This window comes from Ambystoma mexicanum, chromosome 11 (assembly GCF_040938575.1).
Source record: "Ambystoma mexicanum isolate Mex_15411 chromosome 11, UKY_AmexF1_1, whole genome shotgun sequence".
Lineage (NCBI taxonomy): Eukaryota > Metazoa > Chordata > Amphibia > Caudata > Ambystomatidae > Ambystoma > Ambystoma mexicanum.
This window is the reverse complement of record NC_090934.1, coordinates 574,519,241-574,541,758: the sequence shown is the minus strand read 5'-3', so window position 1 is coordinate 574,541,758 and position 22,518 is coordinate 574,519,241. Positions and strand designations below refer to the sequence as shown.

The 22,518-nt window shown below is 49.4% G+C and overlaps 1 protein-coding gene across 15 annotated transcripts in view; it reads left to right on the top strand.

Moving 5' to 3' along the window:
* The window catches only part of PPFIA1 (PTPRF interacting protein alpha 1), a 1,842,515-nt gene that overhangs the window by 461,858 nt on the left and 1,358,139 nt on the right, over positions 1 to 22,518 (top strand). For all 15 annotated transcript variants that reach the window (XM_069623437.1, XM_069623430.1, XM_069623431.1 and 12 more), the window contains one exon: positions 1,644 to 1,808. In XM_069623437.1, coding sequence (XP_069479538.1) covers positions 1,644 to 1,808 — 165 coding nt within the window. The remainder of the gene's footprint in view (positions 1 to 1,643; positions 1,809 to 22,518) is intronic.

The window sequence follows — 22,518 nt, the reverse complement described above, 5'->3', positions numbered from 1 at the left end:
AGACAAAGACTGGAGGCTGTAGGGGACCGTATTAACATCCATCACCCGTTTCCTTCCATGTGCCTCAAACAGTATGGGAACCGATTCGTTCAAGATAGAATCATGAAGCTGAATAGGTACATTACCATCAAGCGCAGTGTCTGTTTTATCTTTAGAGACACTCTTACCATTTCTTAAACTCCCAACCATAATCGAACAATTAGATTGATAGTAATAATAATAATAATAACAACCCAAAGGCACAACGTGCGAGTTTCAATAACATGCAATGCACAAAGCTAGAAGTAAAGTTTCATAGATTTTTCAAGGACAACTTACTTATATGTGGGTCCACCCGACACCCGCCACACCGTCAAACAGTCCAACAGTACACTTTCGTACACTTCCGGTGCGCGCGCGGTGCGCGTGACCGGAGTAGTTGTAGTAGTCACAGCCAATGGAAATCCAGGAGGGATGAGGGACTGGTGACGGTGTGGGGCGGTGTCTAGGGAGGGGACAAAAACAAAAAGAAAACGTGTTTTAGTGAACGTAACTTCTCAAAAAGAGAGCACCTATTCTTTCCGTGTCTAGAAGACGAGTGGTGTGAACCACTTTGTGACGGGGAACGTTTATTCTATTTGTGACGGGGAGAACTGTTCTTGACACTTCCGAAGTCTTTTGCTTTTTTGATGAGTTTAAGGGGATTTGTGGGTAGTACCTGCCGCAATCTTCCCTCTACACTCTCAGGACTTTGGCAGTCATGAATAGGCAGTCCTCACGATGCGATGATGATGAGCCGACCCCAGACACCACAGGCAGATCCTGTGGGGGTCTGTCAGACATCTTCACACCGCAGTTATGGCCTTTCTTGAAGCCCGACCTGGGAGTGGGCAACGCCGAAGACAAAGCCATTCTTCACGTATTCACTTGAAGAATTAAGAAATTATTGAAGTATTGATGATATTCCCGTCAAGTAATGAAGCGTTCTGTATCTGAAGCGTAAGCGCTTAAAAACAGACCTGAAGCCAACGGGCGCTGCGTGTTCTACATACACCTTTGGTGATGTCGACATCGAGACGGAGGCCTCCGAGGGACATCGAGTCGACTGGCATCGACGCACAGCGCCCTCTGCTGAAAACAAAATTCCAAAGCAGCTGGATATTGGGAAATCTGAAAGATAAGGAATACGTGGGCCGAACATCCAGTGGAAATAAGGTTACTAGGGGTAAGTAACTTGTTCTTTTGTTGCTTGTATCTGCTTAGAATCACATGTTTCCCCACCCAACCTCCCTCAAGAAAGAAGTGTAACAGTGGGTAGAAAACAACCTGACTCAGTGGGAAGAAAAAGAAAATATAGATATGTTAAGGGCAGGAAAACAATATGGGGGCATGGGCGCCTGCACACGCAGGTTAGGGGTCGGGTGATAGGAGCACCCCTATTGACAGCCAGTTTTCCTATATTTAAAAAGAATAGGCACCAACTACTACCAACAACTGAGCCATGTACTAGGTGGCAGACTATGCATAGCATGCAATTCTAAGCGGATAGAAGCCACAAAGATTACTGAGATTTAAAGAGTATATAAAGTTGTCAATATTGATATCAAAAAAATGTTAAGTTGGCTGAATAACACTCATGCTACCAACTATTCTTTCTGTTTCAGTTATTATTGGAGCACCTAGAGTGTCTTGTGTCAAGGCATGAGAGGTCTCTTAGGATGACTGTGGTGAAGAGACAAGCACAATCTCCAGCAGGAGTGTCCAGTGAAGTCGAAGTCCTCAAAGCACTAAAGTCACTATTTGAACATCACAAAGCTCTTGATGAAAAGGTACTGATCGCTTGGTCTTATGTTATTAGCACAGTTTTTGATGACTATACTGCTTAATTTAAAAACTTATGAAAACACCCTTCAAAAACGAGAAATTGGAGAACAGGATTACTACTTGTCATTGTTTCTTCCTGTGTTTTGTGACTGACTTAATGGAAGCAAAAAAATAGCTGTTCGCGCAGAGGCATGTGGTCCCGCTTGGACTGCCCCGTCCAGTACAGTAAACATTCACACGATATGGACGTCCACTTCTACCATCCAAATTATTGCTTTAAAAATGAAGTTAGGATCTTAGGAAATCGAATAAAGCCCAGTTGAGTTGTTCCTATTGACACCCTCAGCTTCAGACTCCCATTTGTGTTTTGTTGTCTAGTCTTGTCCGCGCCATCATGCCCCAAGGGTTCATTGTTGCACAATACAAATGTTTTAAAGTAATATTTTAATTGACAGTACAAGCCCTCCATACTCCTACGTCCTGTCCCCTTTCCTCCATCCTTGTGGGCTTCCCCCAACATGGGCACGGTACCGGAACCTTTGGCCGCAAGAAAATGTGCTTCTCCTTTAAATTTAGTATAGCGTGCCTCGGCTGTGGGAACACCCCAGCGCCTCACCTCAGTCCCTTTTTTCTGCAGGCAGTGTCGGACCTGGCAGTCAGCTCAGAAGGCTTTTTAAATTTTATTTTTTGTATAAACTTTCTGCTTGCTCCTGTTTTTTTTTTTTTTTTTTAATTTCTTATTTCACTTCCCTTTGGTGCCTCACCACCCCGGCACATGTTGGCTGCAGGAGGATTCACGTGGTGTCTCTTGTAAGGTTACTCAGTGGGTTGAGCACTCGCTGCTGCGAACTGAGCGTGATCTGCAGGTCGCAGGTTCGAATCCCGGCAAGGCCAACTCAGCCTTTCATCCTTCCGAGGTCGATAAAGGAGTACCAAGTTCGGCTGGTTGATATTGTATGTAAATATGTGCTCTGTAAAGCGATTTGGATTAAGGCGCTATATAATAACTTATAATTATCTGGAGACCACTTGTTCCCGGCTTCGGACCCCCATGCACTCTGTCTTGAGTGGTTGGCGGCCCGACTACCGCTGGGACTCATGTGTGACCTGCAGTGCTCTTGGTCACAGGGTATTGAAAAATAGTTTGTCGTGGTGGAGGGAGATCTTCCATACTTCTCCACCTTTGCACCTGAAGAGCTTTGTCTCTGGGACCTCTCGTCAAGACAAGGTATAACTTCTGTTCAGCATGGCTCCACAGCATGGAGACTCCTTTCCTGGGGTTTCCACGGTTCGGGGTTCCTAGCATTCAGGTTCTGGCAGGCCCGAGGCATTTACCAGCTCCCAAGTCCAGGGGCCCTACCAGGTTGTCCTCAGACGGACGATCAGGCTCATCCTCTTCTACCCTGGGAGGGGGGGTGGGGGGGGTAAGGAATCATCGAGTGCCATCTCCAAGAGTCGTTCCTAGGCTAGATCCAGCATGGCTGCCACCACAGATGCCGAGGCCTCCCAGCCTACCACATCTCGCTCCAAGGCAGTCATCCAGGGCGTTTCGACTACCGGCTGAGGTCTCGGCACCTACCAGAGGGTTCCCTGAGGTCAGCGCCTCGGCTTCAGGTTAAAGACCCAAGCTGTATCCTTTTGTGTCCGAGGCCTCTCTTGGCGCAAGGCCTTCGTGCCCTGCCGCCCAGGGCATGGCACATGGCTTCATAATAACGGAGCAGCATGTGGCGGAGCCTGCAAGGCAGACAGCCAAATTGGATCCGGCTCAGGGCCTGCCAGTGCTTTAGCCCATCGAGTGGGCTTTGCAGGATGGTTCCAGTCCCCCGGTATCACGTGGGGTATGAGAGTTCTACTACCCACCCCAACCCTCTCTTGTGTGCGACTGTATTGCAGAACAACACCATTGTGGGATGAGAACCTGAGAGGTTTCTTTGTGTGGAGCACTTGGTTTAACTTGACAGGGACTTCTCAGGTAAGTGAAAAGGAAGGGCAGACGGGAAGCTGGCAGGGGTGAGGTAACAACTGGCAGATGTACCGAGTCATAAGGGCGTTACAAATTCCTTGTAATAAATAAAGAGCCCGACTAAACCTGCACTACTGCGTCCGTATATTTTGTCCACGACCCAAGTGGTGACAGCAGTGGGATCCAGGAGAGAATGCCATGAAGGCATTCCTGAAATACTAACTGATGGACTGCAGCAAATGCAGCAGGCTATTCAGATACAGAACCAGCAGGCTCAGGTGGATCAGCAAACCTTCTAGCAGGCCATGCAGGTTCAACAGGCACAAATATTGGAGGCAGCTAATGCAAGCACAGACCCAGGTACCAGCCACAGTATTGCAGCAGTATGTACCGGGAGAGGATCTGGGCCACTTCTCTGTAAACTTTGAGTAGCCAGGAATGCGCAGTGGCCACAGGAACGATTCAGCCACTATGTTGCCCCCTTGATGGGGAAGATGAAGGGCGGATACCAGGCTGCCAACCCCAGTGGGGACACAAACTATGTAGACATGAAGAAAGTCATCCTTAAAAGACTCAGTCATGATGAAGAAACCTCCCGGGTCAAGTTCAGAGAGACGAGGTTGTTGCCCCATGAGATGGCCCTGACAGTTATTCTAGAGGGTGAAGGAATTGGCAGATAAATGGCTGAGCGGATCATCTTGGAACAATTTTTGCTTATTCCAGTTCAGAGATGGGTGAAACAACTTCACCGGCCAAGCCTGGCAGAGGCTGTCTATCGCTTCCGCTTATCAGAAGGCTGGGCAGGGGAGGACCCTGGCTTATAGACTGACTGCTCTGGAACTAGAAGGGTCCTCCACCACACCCCACAATCCGGGACGGGGATCGAATACGCTGCCCATAAATCCTGCGGCCGTTCTGGGGGTGCGCGCGCTCTGGGGTGTGGGGGTCAACCTGGGTCGGGCCAGTGTCCTATTCCCGAGAAGCCCACAATGCTACGAATGTGGTGAATGGGGGCGTATTCCCAGCTTTCCCCTAAAAAGATTAAGGCTGAACCCATGGCCATTAAATTATTGGACGTATCCCGGGCAGGGAGTTACCTGGAGGAGCAGCAACTCACTTCCACACCGCAGTACCCCCATGTCTGCGAAGCAGAAGTAGAGTGAATTCCTACCAGGGCCCTGCTGGACCCCGGAAGCCTGCAAACTTCAGTTGGTGGATAATTAGTAGATGGAGTGAAAGCACTGGGTGAGCCAATCTGGATCTGGTGTGTGCATGAGGATGGGAAAGCGCATCCTACCCAGGATATCAGGGTTAAGTTGGCTGGGGAACACTTGAAAGTAAGAGCAGCTGTGTTACCTGTGCTCCCTGAACCTCTGGTGGTAGGGTCCGATGTGGTGATAATGCCCAAAATGATATAACGCATTGAGGAAAATTGGCTGAACACTGCCCCCTTTCAGGGGGAAGATATAGAGAGCACGACCGAACTAGCAAGAGGCGGGCCGAGAAAAGAGCATTGCAGAGGCAGTGGCATGAAAAGGTCATGATGCTGGTTGCAGTCGATTGGAAGATGGATAAGAAGGGCGACCGTTACCAATTAGCCCAAGAATTGAATCCTGCATTTAGAAAATGCCCGGTTGGCTGCCCGGGAAGAGGAAAGGCCAAGGGCCCCAGTTTACCCAAGAAAAAGACTGTACTTCTGAGTGGTTCCTCAACACGGAGAAGAGCCTCAGAAACAGCTACTTGTACCTGCCAAATTTCGGCTTATGGTGCTCGAGGTGGCCCATGAGCAAGTGGGGGAGGGCCACTTGGGGGCAGAGAAAACGCTCCTGAGAATCCTGGCACATTTTCTGTGGCCAGGGCTCTACTGACAGACCCATCGGTTCTTCCAACAGTTTGACAAATGTCAGAAAAAACAAAGCCAACATTCTGAATGCCCCTATGTAGACAATGCCCCTAATTCTAGAACCCTTTCATCGGATAGGGGTGGACATTGTGGGGCAACTCTATCCCACTAGTCGCCATAAGTATGTGTTTATGATTGTGGACTACACCACCAGGTACCCTTAAGCGTTCATAAAAAAGGTAGCAGGCGCCCCTTTCTCGAAAGAACAAGGCATGATAACCTGTTCAGTGGTTATTAACCACATTGAGAGTTCGCAGCCATTGCTTTTTGCTCACTGTACCTTCACAGATGGGAAATATCCATTTGCATATCAGTCTTTGTCCCGCCCACAAGGGCAGTCCAGCACCGAAATGCTATGGCAATTCCTCTCTGAACAAGAGTACCATCAGCAACCCCATACACGTGTTTCAGCCTTGTTGGGCATGATCAGTGAGGTGAAGCTGAGCCTCTCTAAGCACAGTGAGCAGGGAGTCCACGTCTGGTTGCCCCCAGGTAACCTAGGGTGACCAACCCCAAGTTCCTTTCAAAATTACAAAAAAGGTAGCAGGCGCCCCTCTCTCGAAAGAACAAGGCATGATAACCTGTTCAGTGGTTATTAACCACATTGAGAGTTCGCAGCCATTGCTTTATGCGTGAGGTATCAGCTTCACCTCACTGATGATTCCCAACAAGGGTGAAACACATGTATGGGGTTGCTGGTGGTACTCTCATTCAGGTTGGAATTGCCATTGCATTTCGGTGCTGGACTGCCCCTGGGCAGGACAAAGACTGATATGCAAATGGATATTTCCCATCTGTGAAAGGCACAGTGAGTAAAAGCAGTGGCTGCGAACTCTCAAGTGGTTAATAACCACTGAACAGGTTATCAAGTCTGTTCTTTCGAGAGAGGGGCGCCCGCTACCTTTGCAAAACTATTTTTCAAGGAACCTGGGATTGGTAACCCTAGGGCTCCTGGGGGCAACCAGACATGGTCTCCCTCTCACTGTGCTTAGAGAGGCATCAGCTTCACCTCACTGATGATCCCCCAACAAGGTTGAAACACGTGTATGGGGTTGCTGGTGGTACTCTCATTCAGGTTGGAATTGCCATTGCATTTCGGTGTTGGACTGCCCCTGGGCAGGACAAAGACTGATATGCAAATGGATATTTCCCATCTGTGAAAGGCACAGTGAGTAAAAACAGTGGCTGCGAACTCTCAAGTGGTTAATAACCACTGAACAGGTTATCAAGTCTGTTCTTTCGAGAGAGGGGCGCCCGCTACCTTTGCAAAACTATTTTTCAAGGAACCTGGGATTGGTAACCCTAGGGCTCCTGGGGGCAACCAGACGTGGTCTCCCTCTCACTGTGCTTAGAGAGGCATCAGCTTCACCTCACTGATGATCCCCAACAAGGGTGAAACACGTGTATGGGGTTGCTGGTGGTACTCTCATTCAGGTTGGAATTGCCATTGCATTTCGGTGCTGGACTGCCCCTGGGCAGGACAAAGACTGATATGCAAATGGATATTTCCCATCTGTGAAAGGCACAGTGAGTAAAAGCAGTGGCTGCGAACTCTCAAGTGGTTAATAACCACTGAACAGGTTATCAAGTCTGTTCTTTCGAGAGAGGGGCGCCCGCTACCTTTGCAAAACCCTTAAGCGTTCTCCCTACGGAGCATTAGAACGCAACAAGTGTGCGATGCACTCATGTCTTTTATTTCCAGAGTGGGGATTCCCAAAGAGATCATCACAGATCGCGGTACTAACTGTCATCCATCCTAAATAAAGTCTGTCAAACCCTGCACTTAGAGAACCTAAAACCTCAGTCTACCATCCTGAAACCGATGGTTTGATAGGTGGTAAAACAAGACCATCAAACAGATGTCGAGGAAAACCATGACGGCTTCCGATAAGGACGGATATCGGATTGTACCCTGGATCCCTCATGACTCTATTCGAAATACTCTGCAGTCCTCCATGGAGTTCGCCCCCTTTGAACTCTTATTTGGCGGGCAGGTGAGGACCTTATTGGACATCCTAAAAAAAACAATGGGAGGAACAACCACAGCAAGACAAGAAGTATCCTTGACAGAATACGCAACCAAGTTGACAAAGGATTGAGCAGCTGCACACTATTGCTCACACCCACCTACAGCAAGCGCAACGGATACAGGAGCCCCAAGACAGCAAAGGGATGCAGAGCTTCCAGGTGGGAGAAAAGATATTGGTACGAATTCCAACGTCTGAGAACAAAATGTTGGCGGCCTGGTGGGGCCCGTATGAGATGGAGCAAGTCCTGGCACACGTTACATAAATGTTCGGCAGGAAGATAGGCGATTCCCGATAAAACCCATCATGTCAACCTTCTGAAGAAGTGGGTGGAGCGGACCGTCACGATAGCATTAATCAGTACGGAGCCACCAACCTTGGGCTCGAAGCCTTACGAATCAGCCCGGACCTGGGGAAACCGGAAAGAGAACTGGACCGGCTTCTCCAAGAGTTCCAGAAGATGTTCTCGTCATTACTTGGACTTACTACAAAAGCCTATCACGAGATAACCCTGCCCGTGAACCACGGTGAGAGTACGGCCCCATCGGATTCTGGAAGCCAGGATGCAAGCGGTCAACCAAGAAAGAAGTCCATGTTGGAAATTGGGGTGATGCAACCCTCACTCAGCCAATTGTTCACCTATTGTATTGGTGCCAAACCCAGATGGAAGCATCAGATTCAGTTCAATACTTATCCGATACCCCAGATTGAGGATCTTCTGGATAAGTTCGGAAAAACTTTGTACCTCACGACCATTGATCTGTCCAAGTGTTATTGGCAAATCCTTCTACGACTGGACGACAGAGGACCGCATTTGTCGCCCCATCCGGGTTAGACAAGTTCACGGTGCTACCGTTTGGCCTGCATGGGACCCCAGCGACTTTTCAGCATATCATAACTCCATCCTGAGGGGAAAACGAGGCTTATGCTGGGGCCTACCTCGATGACCTCATTGTATACAGCACTGCCTGGAGCTCCAATCTGCTGGCTGTTTCAGACCCTAAAAAGTGCTGGTTTCAGCGTTAACCCCAAGAAAACTTCTGTGGCAGTGGCCCTTAACAAATACCTTGGGTACTAAGTCGGACAGGGCCCCATTCGGCCTCAACAAGACAAGCTGGAGGATATTGATAGACTTCCTTTTCCGTCGATGCCAGACAAATCGGGGCTTTAGGGTTCGTGGGATACTGCAGAAAGTAAATCCCGCACATTTCGACACTAGCGGCCCTGTTGACCGATCAGCTGCAGACTGCTAGAGCCCCCGTGAACGGTGGATAATCCAAGGGTGGCAGAACAGGCATTCCAAGAACTGAAGAAGGCGTTGGCCGAACATGCTGTTTTACATTGTCTGGATTATTCCGCACCTTTTTTCTTGCATACGGATGAATCTCGAGTGGGGGTCGGGGGCAGTGTTGTTCCAGAACAAGGCCGAGGAGCGTCCCATTCTGTTGATCAGTCGTAATCTGTTGCCACATGAGCAAGCATACGCCACCATTGAGGAGTAGTATTTGGCGGTTAAGTGGGCCTTTGAGTCACTATGGTATCTCCTGGGACGGAAGTTCACCATGGTAACTGATCATGCTCCGTTGGTTTGGATGGCGTGGAATAAGGAGTCGAATCCTAGCATCTTGCACTGGTTTCTGTCATTGCACCCCATTTCCTTTATGACTGCCCACCGCCTGGTAAATTGCTGATGTACGCGCATTTCCTTTCCAGGGCTCATGCCCGTCAGGGCTTGGTGAGAGGCTATGTGAGGAAGGGGCTGTGGAGAGCAAGGGGGGCTGGGGCTGCATCATCTCCAAAGGAAACCGGGGCCACGGAGCACAGTCTGCGGCAAGCTGGGAAAGCAAGGGTTAATCTGGGCAGAGTGTGCGAGATGGCTGCAGTGAGGAGAGAGAAAGAGGCTGCCAGGTGGGGTGATTTAATGAGCATGTTTGTTTACTCTGCCTCGGCGGGGCTGCCAGAGAAAGTCGCAGAGCGAGGAGCCGGGGAGCCTGAGCCTGAGGCGGACGCGGCGGAAGAAACGTTTTTATGGGCCTATTAACTGGCGTTGGGAGAAAGCTCTGGGCAGCCTGCCTGGAGAGAGACTGAAGGAGCAGGATAGAGTTGGACACGGCACTTCTAGGGAAAGAAAACCACAGCACCAGGAACTCTGAGAGCACATCGAGGGAGAGGGCTACAGAGCGCCTCTGACGAGGGAGCAGGTGAGCCTGCAGAAGAGTGTGGGGCTGTTGTAGAGGGGAAAAAGGGGGGGGGGGTGATGCAGCCCCGGTACCACGAGGGGCAAATGAGTTCTACTACCCACCCCTTCCCTCTTGTGTGACTGTATTGTGTAACGCCGCCACCGTGGGATGAGAACCCGAGATAGGTTTCTTTGTGGGGAGCACTTGGTTTAACTTGGGCGGCAGATACATGGAGCAGTTGTGACCGGGCCTACCCTGACACTGCAGAACGCTGCCCACGCAGGAGCCGACAGAGGAGAAACCAGGACTTGACAGGGACTGCTCAGGCAGGAAAAAAGGAAGGGGAGACTGGAAGCTGGCAGGGGTGGGGTAACTGCCAGAAGTACAGAGCCATAAGCGTGTTATAAATTCCTTGTATTAAATAAAGAGCCTGCCTAAACCTGCACTACTGCATCTGTATACTTGGTCCACCACAACCCAAGTGGTGACAGTGACACTGAAGACTGTTTTATTGGTGGCTCTCGCCGGTGAGCGGAGAGTTAGTGAGCTGCAGGCATGGTCTTCGTGTGGCACCACGTTTCACAGCGACAAGGTCATCTTGCACTCACCCAAACTTGGTCTCTCCGTTCCATCTGAATCAAGAGATCTGACTGCCGGTGTTCTTCCCGAACCCACAGTCTGAGGCAGAGAGGGCCCTACGTTCCTTGGACCTCAAGAGAGTTCTCAAGTTTTCTCTCAGACAAAATCCTTGGGAAGTCTGAGCCATTGTTTGACTTTTGGTGGTTCCTCCCCCGGCTCTCAGGGTTCCATCGCCTGTTGGATGGTCCTGGCCATTTCGGCGGCCTACACGACCATGGGCAAACCCGTTCCTGAGGGGATTCATGCCCATGCGGTCCGAGCGAAGGCAATGGCCGTCGTGTTTTAAAGACCTGCTTCTTGGGATGTCATAAGCAAGGTGGCTACTTGGGCCACGCCGTTGACCTTCTGTAGGCACTTTTAGCTGGACGGCGCGATGCATAGTTTGGTCAGGTAGTTCTGGTGGAATAGCCCACAAGGATGGAGGAAAGGGGACGGGACGTATGAGTAATTACTCACTGTAGTGACAAGAGTACTCTTAGTCCTTAGTCCCCTCTTCTCCATATGTCCGACCTACCTTCCCCCGTTAGTATCCAATGGCTTATAGTTAAGGAGTAGCCAGGTATCTAAGCGTCTGATGTGTTCAAAGGTGACTAAGATGAGGTGGTGGAGGGCGGTGACTGGGCAGGGCGTTCCTATGCCCGAGGCAGCCCTCCTGCACGATATAATAAATTTAAAGGGGAGCTCCTTTTTTCGCTGCCAAAAGTTTCTGCTACCGTCCCCATGTTGGGAGACGCACATGGATGGAGGAAAGGGAACTAGTAACTAGAAGTACTCTAGTCACTTCAGTGAGTAACTAAGTTTTTACTCCAGATCAGAAGTGGCATGGGCAGCTTTCCTAGCCCATTTCACCTTTGATTCACTGTAAAGCTTCATTTCTTGTGACCAAAAGGATCAATCAATTTACTAGTGTTCCTTTCTCTGCTTCAGGTTTCTCCCAGTTAATAACGGCAGTACTAGTTTATAAATCGGGTGATTAAGCCATTGATTTCGAATTGCTATCATGTTATGTGGACTCTGAATGCCCAGTCACCTGTGACTATATCAATTTTACCCACTATTCAACCAGTTCTTTAACCCTGCACGTTCACTCTTGCTAGCAAAGATTACAACCCAATCCTTGTTCTGTTGAGGTTGGTTGTGAAACGGTGGTTGGTGATTATCTGGGTTGTGGTGTTGCTTGAACAATGGAATCTTTATGTATGTTGTAAAATGTGGTGAAACTACTGAGCAGTGGACTGTTTGGCTCTTGCTTGCTGCATAGGAGAAAAATACCTGCTGTTACTTTTGACTCTTGAGACAACAGATGCCATACAAATATATACATGTAACTGCACAACTGTTACCATTTTGTTCCCATAAATGTGTATCGTAAAATTAATAATTACGATTTTTGTTTCGAATTTTGCCATATGATCAGTGTGCTTTTTGGAAATTACAATCCAGCCACGCACAATTTACTCTGACCGACACACAGGTAGCATGCTTTTGGCTGTAGACTTTTATTAGTGAGCAAACAAAAGAGAAAACCCCATCTGACCTTAGTTCTGAGAGGGGTTTCCCTGCCTCATCTAATACTAAGAAAATGTAGGATGTCAGTCTAAATCAAAAAGTCCACCATTCTGTGTTAAGTCTAATTCCATCCCTTACCCTGTAAACTAAGAAAGACGGGTGGTCTTTCTTGGTCCAGAAGAATGGCTCCCTTCTTCTGGACAACAATCCATAGTACAGTTGTGGGTGAAGCAAACCAAATTGTTCTTCAGGAATGTAAATCAAGTCTCAAAAAGGATATTTCTATTCCAGCAAAAACACACAAAACAAAGGTCTCGGATCTGCACAGCGTTGGAAGGGATGACCCCCTGACCTGTCTTTGGTTTCTCAATGGTTCTCACAATGCCAGAACAAGTCTGTCTTCTCCTGGCTTTTAACAGATGTTCCACAATGTTAAGCAGGTACTTCCCTCCTCTTGGTTCTTTCCACAATGTTCACCAGGAACAAGCGGTATGTCTCCCTTCCACTGGCCTTTCTCAAGCTCTTTAGGATGCCAAGAGAATAACTTCCTTCTATTGGCCGGTTCACTGTGTTCCGCAGCATGGGGTTTGGCATGGATTCACATGCTCATGAATATTCCCGGCCAGGGAATCCTCAATAAAAGGAAAAACAGTTTCACTTTCAAACTGTATTTGGAATGTCTTGTGTCCTCCAACGTATTCCTTATCTTTGATATCTTTTATCTTTCTAATATCCAGCTTTGCTGCTTCGGAATTCTTTTTCAGCAGGGGGTGCTGTGCCTTGATGCCCGTCGACTCGATGTCCCTCAGAGGACTCCGTCTCGATGTCACTGAAGATATATGTAGCACGTACAGCGCCCATTGTCTTCAGTTCTGTTTTTCCGGACGTATGCTTTGGATAAGGTACGCATCGGTCCTTGACAGGAATATCTTCAATAGTTTCTTCGATAAATTCTTAATTCTTTGCGTTAATCCATGAAGAATGGCTTCGTCTTCGGCGTCTTCCACTCCCAGGTCGGGCTTCAAGAAATGCTGTGACTGCGGTGCGAAGAGGTCTGTTACGCACCCCTGTAGGATCTGCCGATGGTGTCTGGGGTCGACTCATCCGTCATCGGAGTGTGAGGACTGCCTATCCATCACGGCCGAAGCCCCGAGAGAGCGTCGAGGGAAGCTTGCAGCAGGTATGACCCAAAAATCCCCTGCGACTCCGTCAAAAAACTTCAGACGAGTCGAACAGTTTCTCCTCGTCGCAAAAAGAATAAACCTTCCCGGTCACATAGTGGTTCACACCACTCGTCCTCTAGATATAGATAAGAAACAGCGCCATAGATCGCCATCTTCCTAGTCTACAAGTTCCTCACCGGAACAGGTTGTTTGCCCCACTAAGTCTAGCTCACCGGCTCAGTGGGAAGAATTTAGATTACGAATGTTAAAGGTGTTCGAGAACGCGGCCTTGCCCCCCCTCGACTACACCCAAAAGCCATGCTGTGGTCGAAAGACCTCGTAAGCACAAAAGCCGTGTGTCTTCGGACCCAGTGGGTAAGAATCCTCAAGAGTGATCGTAGGATCCCTCGAGTGAGAGAAAGTCCCCTTGAGGACTGAGCCATCGACGCAAAAGATTCGACGCCATCGGGGTCGAAAGGTGCGTCCTCTGCGGCAATAGCTTTGGAGAAGCCATCTACACTTCGAGAGTCGACCTCCTCGACGCCACATGAGTCGCAGCCATCAACAGTCTCGACGATTTCGGCTCCTTTAACCACAAATATAATGACAACTACATTGGAAGGGGAAGAGCAAGAACGATTTCTAAACCTTGTCAAGGATGGGAAAGATGCAATGTGCAAATACCTCCAGATTGGTCTCGACTGACAGCAGAGCTATGGTGGCAAGTACAGTGATGCGCAGATTTGTCTGATTGCGAAAGTCAGGATTTGCCCAGACTTGCAATGTAGACTTCTCACATGCCTTTTGACGGCACTCATTTATTCAGAAACCAAGCTGATGGGAGTTTGGGGAAGCTGCAAACTTCCAAGGCAGCAGCCAAATCCCCTGGTGCTGCAATCAGACAACCTCCGAACCGCCCCATGGGTACACCCTGGAGGGGTTGATCCTTTCGTCACTGCTCCACATTTGGAAGCGGCAGAGGACAGCCGGCCCAAAGAGGACAAAGAAGATTCCCCCCCCGGTGGACGGGGAAGAAGTACTGAGACCGCAACAGCAGCGGCTGCCTTACCTTCCGCCACTGCGTCAGTAGCTCCAAAACCTCTGAGCACTTGATTCACAAGACCGCAGTGGGAGGCAGATTGTCGCAGCATCTGACAGAATGGCAGGCTATTACTTCAGATGCATGGGCATTGCCAACAGCTCCCCAAGGTCACTGCATCCCTTTTCTGTAAAAACCTCAGTCATTCACTGGGGAACAACTCTTTGAAAGTTCCCGATCCGCTCCTTATGCAGGAGATTTTAACCCTGCTAGAGAGAGGTGCTATAGAACCAGTACCTGTAGAGGAGAGGAACAAGGGTTGGTACTCCCCGTATTTTCTAATCCCCAAGGACAGAGGATTGGGACCCATCTTGGACTAAGACTTGAACAAGTTCCTCAGGAAGGACAGGTTCAAGATGGTAACCCTTTCTCAGATCTTTCGGGCCCTCTAGCTTCTGGATTGGATGGTATCATTGGACCTTCAGGATGCTTCATTTCATGTGCCGATCCATCACAGACAGTACCTGAGGTTCGCCATTGGCGGTTCTCATTATCAGTTTCGAGTTCTGCCATTTGGGCTGACCTCCGCCCTGAGGGTATTCACTAAACTGATGGCGGTTGTGGCAGCGAGTCTCGGGAGAGGTGGAATTCACGTTTACCCCTACCTAGATGATTGGCTGATATGGGCCAGTTCCCCAAAACAGGCCTTGGAACATCGCAGCTTTACCTGCCACTCCCTTCAGACTGGGCTTCTCCCTCAACTTCAAGAAGTCCCACATGATACCATCACAAAGACTCCAATTCTTTGGGGCAGTCCTGGATGCATCCCTGGGAAAAGCTTGCCGCCAGTGGTGAGGGCTCAAGACATTCTGCAGATGGTGACCAAATTCCAGAACGCCCAGAGTCTACCGGCCTTGAGTTTCCTGAGGTTGCTCGGCCTCATGGCATCCTGCATCTTCCTGGTGCCAGAGCCTCGCCTGAGAATGAGATCTCTCCAATGGGCTTGCAGGACTCAGTGGTCACAACTCTCAGGAAGGATGTCGGACATCCTACAAATCCCAAGCAATGTCTCAATGGATCTTCAGTGGTGAGCTTGTCTGGAGAACATCTTGAAAGGAGAACCATTTTGGCAACCATGGCCGGAGATAACAGTAGTGACGGACACCTCACTCATGGGGTGGGGAGCCAATACCAATGATCTGGCAATCAGCGGTCATTGGTGTCCATCGGAGTCCAAACTACATATCAACCTTTTAGAGCTGGGAGCAATCAGATTAGTGCTTAAGGCTTTTCTGCCATCTGTACACAAAAAGAAATAATCAGGATGAAGAAGATCCTACAGATAAGCCAGTTTGTGCCGTGCATGTATATTTATTTTACATTGACAGTCCTTTTTTGGTTGATTCAACAATTTATTTTACAGATCTTTCGATAAGCACGAATGTTTTTTAGCATCAAACGGACAAAAGTTATTGTGAACGGTGGTAACACGGGTTAAGTGTCAACCTCTGATGTATTGAGGTTGAAGCTCCACACTAAAATACATTCCCTGTATAGATGTGATAGAAAAAGAACTATCAAGGAGGGAAAGTATACCTGAGGCTTGAAGATGGCCCCAGGGTTAGTTCACATAAGGTGTACACAACAAATATTTACATAACATACACAAGGGGGAAGATACAGTTGTGTCACGGGGATCGACACAGGTGTGGACACAGTTGTGTTTCGGCCAAAAACGTGGCTTGATTGAAGCCGGTCTATATGCTGGCCTTCATCAGGAAAGGCCCCATTGGTGGTGCTGTCCGTTGATTCTGCTGCATCAGTGGCAGTGGCAAGCTGAGAACTATCCTCACGTAGTTAAAGGATAGTGTGTGCGTGATTGCACTTAGGAATCTGCCTGAGAATGCTTCAGGTCGACATCTCTCGGGTTCCTACTGACTGTGAAAGACCACAGCGGGTCCCGGACCGTAGTGTGTCCGGCGTACCTCTGTATACGGGGTCCTCAGCTCGAAATGAAACTGCCATCTGTACAGGGAAAGAATGTCCTGATAATGATGGACAACACAGTGGCCATGTACTACCTCAATAAGAGAGGTGGTGTAGGGTCACTACCACTATGCAGAGAGGCAATGCAGCTCTGGTTCTGGGCAATACAAGAAGGAATCTCTGTCGGCAGATCATCTAGCCGGAGAGAAGAATACGACGGCGCACGCTCCGAGCAGGCAGAGCAGTGTCCAACGAGTAGGAACTAGCTCAGGAAGTCCTTCAAGAAATCTTCACCCTTTGGGGAACCTCTGAAGTGGATTTGTTTGCGAACTGGAAGTGCGAACTGTACTGCTCAATGGACTTTCCCCCAAGAGGAGCTCTAGGAGATGTGTTCGTGGTGGACTGGGAATTTGTACTCCTATACGAGTTTCCTTTAGGCCCCGTCATTCCTCATGTAATCAGGAGGTTGAGAAAGTTCAGGAAATCCATGATCCTAGTTGCCCCGTATTTGACATGTCCATCTGCCCTCCGATACGTCTTCTACAAAGAGAGGACCTTCGCTCGCGAGAGTAGGGTTGGGTTCTCCATCTGGATTTTGGGATGCTCAGTCTTCGCGCATGGTTTCTGAGAGGCTGAGATACAAAGATTGGGACCTCCCAGGTGACGTAATGGAGATTTTGCTATCAGCCAGAAGTCAAGCCACTAAATCTTTGTGCCGCTGGAACAAGCTCTGCAGCTTGTGTAGATATAAGTTTGACCCTTTTGCATGTAGTGTTATCCTTTTTGTTACACCTGGTTGATCTGGGGCTCCAGATTTGTACCATCAAGGGATACTTAGCAACGCTTTCTATTTTTAAACACACTTCAGAAGAAGTTTCTTACTTTAAGATACCTTTTTAATAGTGCCATTTTTAAAAGGCCTGACAAATGTTTTGCCTCCAATCCCTTTTCAAGTCCCATTTTGGGATCTCAACTTAGTGTTGAAGTTTATGATGGGGCACTCCTTTCGAGCCATTACACTCCTGTCCTTTGAGGCTACCAACTCTAAATGCCATCTTTTTAGTAGCAATTACATCTGCCCAAAGGTTGAGTGAGCTACAGACTTTATCCTGCAGGCCTCCTTACACTATTTTTTATAAAGGTAAAGTGGTACTGAAAGCAAGCCCACTTTTCTCCCCAAAATTGTCTGAGTTTCGACTCACTCAAAAGATACCGTTACCATCTTTTTATCCTCCGCCACATCCTGGGAAGGAAGAGGAAAGGCTTCACAGGCTTGCTACTAGACGTGCACTGAGCTTTTACATCCTATTAAGACGGGTTGACCAATTATTCGTGGGCTATTCATGCACAAATTGGGTATGGCTATTACCAAACAAACTCTATCCAGATGGCTTATATTGGCAATATCGAAATGCTACAAACTGGCAGGGAAAGATCCTCGAACACCTTCAAAATCATTCCACCAGGGGCATGGCAACTTCTTCTGCTTTACAGATGGGAGTTCCAATAAGGGATATATGTGCACCTGCATCATTGTCGTTTGTACACACCTTCACTAAACGTTATAGTTTAGACTCTTCTTCAGGTCAGGAATCTGCATTTGGCAAAGCAGTGTTGCATTCTGTACAAACACACCCATGAAATCTATTAATGTAATACTAAATTCTGACTCCCTCCTCCAAATTAATTAAACTGCTTTGGGAGTGTATCAAAGATAAGGAATACGTGGGAGGACACTATCTATTCGCAGAACTAGTTACCCCTGGTAACGTTCTTTGGACTGGATGTTCCTCCCACGTATTCCTTATCGCCTCTCCCAACCTACCTTGCAGTAGAATTTCACTTGCAGTTAATCTATGCGCTCTCAGGAGTAACTGTCAAAAGATGAATCCTTCACTCCTAAAAACAGAACTGAAGCCAATGGGCGCTGCACGTTCTACATTTACTTTCGGTGACGTTGACATCGAGATGGAGGCCTCCGAGGGACATCAAGTCGACGGGCATCGACGCACAGCAAACCCCCCCCCCCCCCGCTGAAAAAAACGTTCTGAAGCAGCAAAGGTGGTTATTGGCAATATCAAAGATAAGGAATACGTGGGAGGAACATCCAGTCGAAAGAACCTTGCCAGGGGTATGTAACTAGTTCTCCTCTAAACCAATCACTGTCCCATCCAATGACTGTCCTCTCCTCAAGCCCCACCTCTGGCAGCCATCTTTAGTTTTTTACTGCACGCTTCAATGTTTGGAGTTATCGATTTGCTCTCCGAGCTATTTGTATGTTTTTCCAACTTGTCAACGAGAAGCCTGTGTGCTCTTTTCCTCACCTGCTGGCAACGGGGACCCGTTGTCGTGAAGCTCTGCGACCCTCAAGCGTGAAGATTCATCAAAGTTTCTAGAGCGCCATCTTGGGCCTACTTCGCGCCTTTCGACCATGATGGAGGAGGGAGGGAGGAAGGAAGGTCCCTCTTCAGACCCTGCACCATATGTGGGCTACAGAATGTGTTTCTGGAAGACCAGCACCTACAATGCCTCTACTGCCTACACCCAGACCATAAGGAGTTAGAGTGCAAAATATGCCTCGGTTTCTCAAAGAAAACGACAGACTGTCACAGTAGGCTGGCTTTGTGGCTTAACTCGAACAAGGCTTCTGCCCCATGCCGGTCTTCCAAGTCCTTTGAGGTCGCCCCATGGGGGTCCAAGATAAAGCCAAGGTCTGCAAGTCCGAGTCCAACGGGTTCGCCGCTGATGCAGGTCCCAAGTTGGATAGGGCGCGATCAGCATCGCCTTCCGCCTCCATAGCCAGCCTACCATCAAACTCTTCTTCAAAGAGGAAGTCATCCACCCTGGCTATGCTACGGGAGAAATCTGATAATTAAAGGACAGTAGAGAAGGGCGCGCAGCCCAAGCAGGCTCAACCACCGGCACAGACCAAGCCCTCATCAGCGACTTCGTCTACATCTACTACTACGGCAGCTACAGGCGCTGATCCTGCAAGGGTGTCTTCCGCAACGCAGTAAATTTCCCTGCTCCCATGACGTGACACCACTGCAGAGGCCTTGACAAAGGATGCAGGCACTCCAGAAGGGATAAAGGTACCGGCCCAGGTCCCAGTTCGGAACCCTCAGGGAGGAAAAAAAGGGGGTGGGGTAGGGGGGTGAGGAGACCTCCAAACAGTCCTCCCAGCGCACTGTCCAACCTCTGGATGTCTCTTCCACGGACGATGACAATGATGAAGAGTCAGTGCATACGGTCCACGAGGACGGCGGTACAAGGCCCACTTTTCTTCCCTTACCCTCTCATCCAAGGCACATTTCCTTGAACATTCGATCGACGCTTCAACTTTGCTGTCTGAGATCCACCTGAGGATGCCCCCACAACCGGGGTACCCCAGGCTCGTCATCCGCCTCTGCCTAAAAAGAGGAAGGGTCATCTGACGCCCCCATATCAACCTCCTCCATCACATCGGGCCCAAACTCCCCCTGCGGACCCGGAGACTGGTAATGGGATGGATACGGCCACGAATACGGACAAATACTTTGTCCAAGCGGACAATGGATCTCCTCATTTGGATGCTTCGCATAGTTTTCTCCACCGGTGGTATCGTTCAAATCCATAAAAGCCAGGGCCTCCGAGCTACTCCAGCTGATACCCGTGGGAAACCAGGGAGGAGGGCTTCTTGTATCAAAAGCAAGAGGCCGGAAGAAAGACTATCATGGCAGTGCCTTTGCTAGACAATATTTGAGAAGAGGGCCTGGCCCTCATGAAGAACCCTTGCATGGCTCCAGCCAAGTTGGATAGGCTGGATAAGCAGTATAGGGTGCCAGACTCTGCACCCAAGTGCCTGAGGTAGCAACCGTCACCGGACTCTGAGTCGGCCGCAAGGAAACTGTCGGCTAACCCGACCTCTTTGTTGGCCGTCGCTCCAGACAGCGAGGAGAAAAGGATGGATGCCATGAGAACGGAAGTGATCTTCACAGCGGTTTCAACAATCAAGGTGGCCAACGCCTTGGCGATCCTAGTCTGGTACGACAGGGAATTGTGGTACAAACTAGGACGGATCCTGGAGTTCCTCCCCGACAATAAGATGGAAGCCCTTGCCCTTTTTCAGGAAGGGGGAAGTGGTGTCGGACGATGACATCACTCGCAGTGGACTTCGCCAATATGGGTTTCTGGCAAATGGTTGGGGGAAGGTGTCTGCAGGAATGGATGAAGCCCACCAACTTCCGTCAGGAGGTCCAAGCGAAGGTGCTGGACATGCCCTTAGACGGTGAGAATCTGTTTGGCAAGGCGGTCGACGTGTTCCTCCAGGCTATCAAAACAGATACAGATACGGCACGTTCCCTTGGAACTCTTCAGCAGCACTGTTTATCTTTTTGATCCTCCAGGGGAAAATCGAGCAGGTCATCAGAGTTTCTCCACGTTTTACAGACCGCCTTCCCGCTCCTCAATGCAAGAAGCTTACAGAGGCAGCTCCCAAGCCTATGGTAGCAGAGGACAGTGTCGCCATCGCCCGCAGAGGAGGACGCTGGTGCCCAAGCAAGCCTGATGGACTGGCCAAGACATCAGGTCCCCACTCGTGCACCCTGGTGGGAGGCTGGCTGACGAGGTTAGTCAGCAAGTGGAGGAAGATCACCACCGACAGATGGGTGCTAGATGCTCTCGCCCAGGGGCACACCTTAGAATTTCAATGCAGGTGTCCTCGTATTCTGCCGGCTCCCTGGCAGGGGCAGCACATCCCTCCGCTCCTTAAAGAGGTACGGGCTATTTACTAAAAAGGCGATTTAGCTTATTCTCCAATGACTCAGGGGCTCCGGAGTCTCTTCCAGATACTTTATGGTCAGAAAGAAGACGGGGGGGGGGGGGGGCTGGAGACCCATACTGGACCTACGCCATATGAACAAATACTTGAAATGACAAAAATGTAGGATGGTTCTGTTGCAACACGTGCTCGGCTTACTGGAAGGAGGGTATTTCCTGACTAAGTTTGACCCAGAAGACTGCTATTTCCATGTCCCCATTCACAAGAAACATCAAAAATGTCTACGTTTCATGGTGCAGGGCCAGAACTGCCAGTTCAAGGCCCTGCCATTCGGCTTGAAGTCAGTCCCACAAGTGTTCACAAAATGCCTAGCACTGGTTGCGGTCCATCTGCGTCTGCAAGGCACACATGTATACCCATATCTGGATGACTGGCTAATCCGTGCCCGCTCGCGGGAGCGGGTAGATGAACTCACGAAGAGGACCGTCCGTTAGACGTATCTGGGATTCTCTGTCATCTATCCAAAGTCCTGCTTAACGCCATCGCAGAACGCTCTGTGCCTCCCCCGCTGGTGAAGGCTCCTGCTCCGGCGTGGGAACTCAATGTGGTTCTGACGAGGTTCATGGGGGGGAGGGAGTGGCCCCCTTTGAATCTACGCATCAGGCCTCTTTCGTTTCTCTCGTGGAAGACTGCTTTCCTTGTGGTCATCGCCTCTGCCAGACATGTGGGTGAGATCCAGGCCCTATCCTGCAAGCAACCGCATTTGACATTCCATGAATCGAGGGTGGTACTGCGTACACACTGCTCTTTCATGCCGAAGTTTCAGTCGAAATTTCACCTCAACAAGCCTTTGGTTTTGCCCGTTTTCTTCCCGAAAACTTAGTCGCCGGCGGAGAGAGGGACTTGCATTTGCTGGATGTTGCTCATGCTCCGAAGTTCTACGTGACATCGAAGAGTTTTCAGAAGACTTCTCAATTGTTTGTGAACTTTGGTCCTGTGAACTACGGGAAGGCCTTGTCCAAGGCTTCATCTCAAGATGGCTCTCCAGCTGCATCATGCACTGTCATCGGCTGGCAAACCAGCTGCTGCCGGGCAGTCAGAGAGTCCACTTCACCACAGCGATTGCTACGGCGACTGCATTCCTTTCTGGGGTGCCCCTGCTCGACATCTGCAGGGCTGCAACATGGAAGTCCATGCATACCTTCACGAAGTTCTGACGTCGACAGGGATACCGGTTTGCTTGAGGTGAGTCTGTTCCAGGGGTAAGTGTTGATTGCTTCTGTTGAGCCTTGCCACCTCCCGTGGTTGTGTAATGTGTACTGCTGTGTACTCGTTATTCATGAGCATGTGAATCCATGCCAGCCCCCATGCTGGAGAAATTTTAAGTTGCCTACCTGTAACTATTGTTCTCCAGCACGGGTCTGGCATGGATCCACATGCGAACCCTCCCTCTGGCTCTTCTTGGTCATACTGCCACTTTACGTGCTTACCAAATCTGAAGATGGCTGCCAGACGCAGGGCTTAGGGAGAGGAATGTCATTGGATGG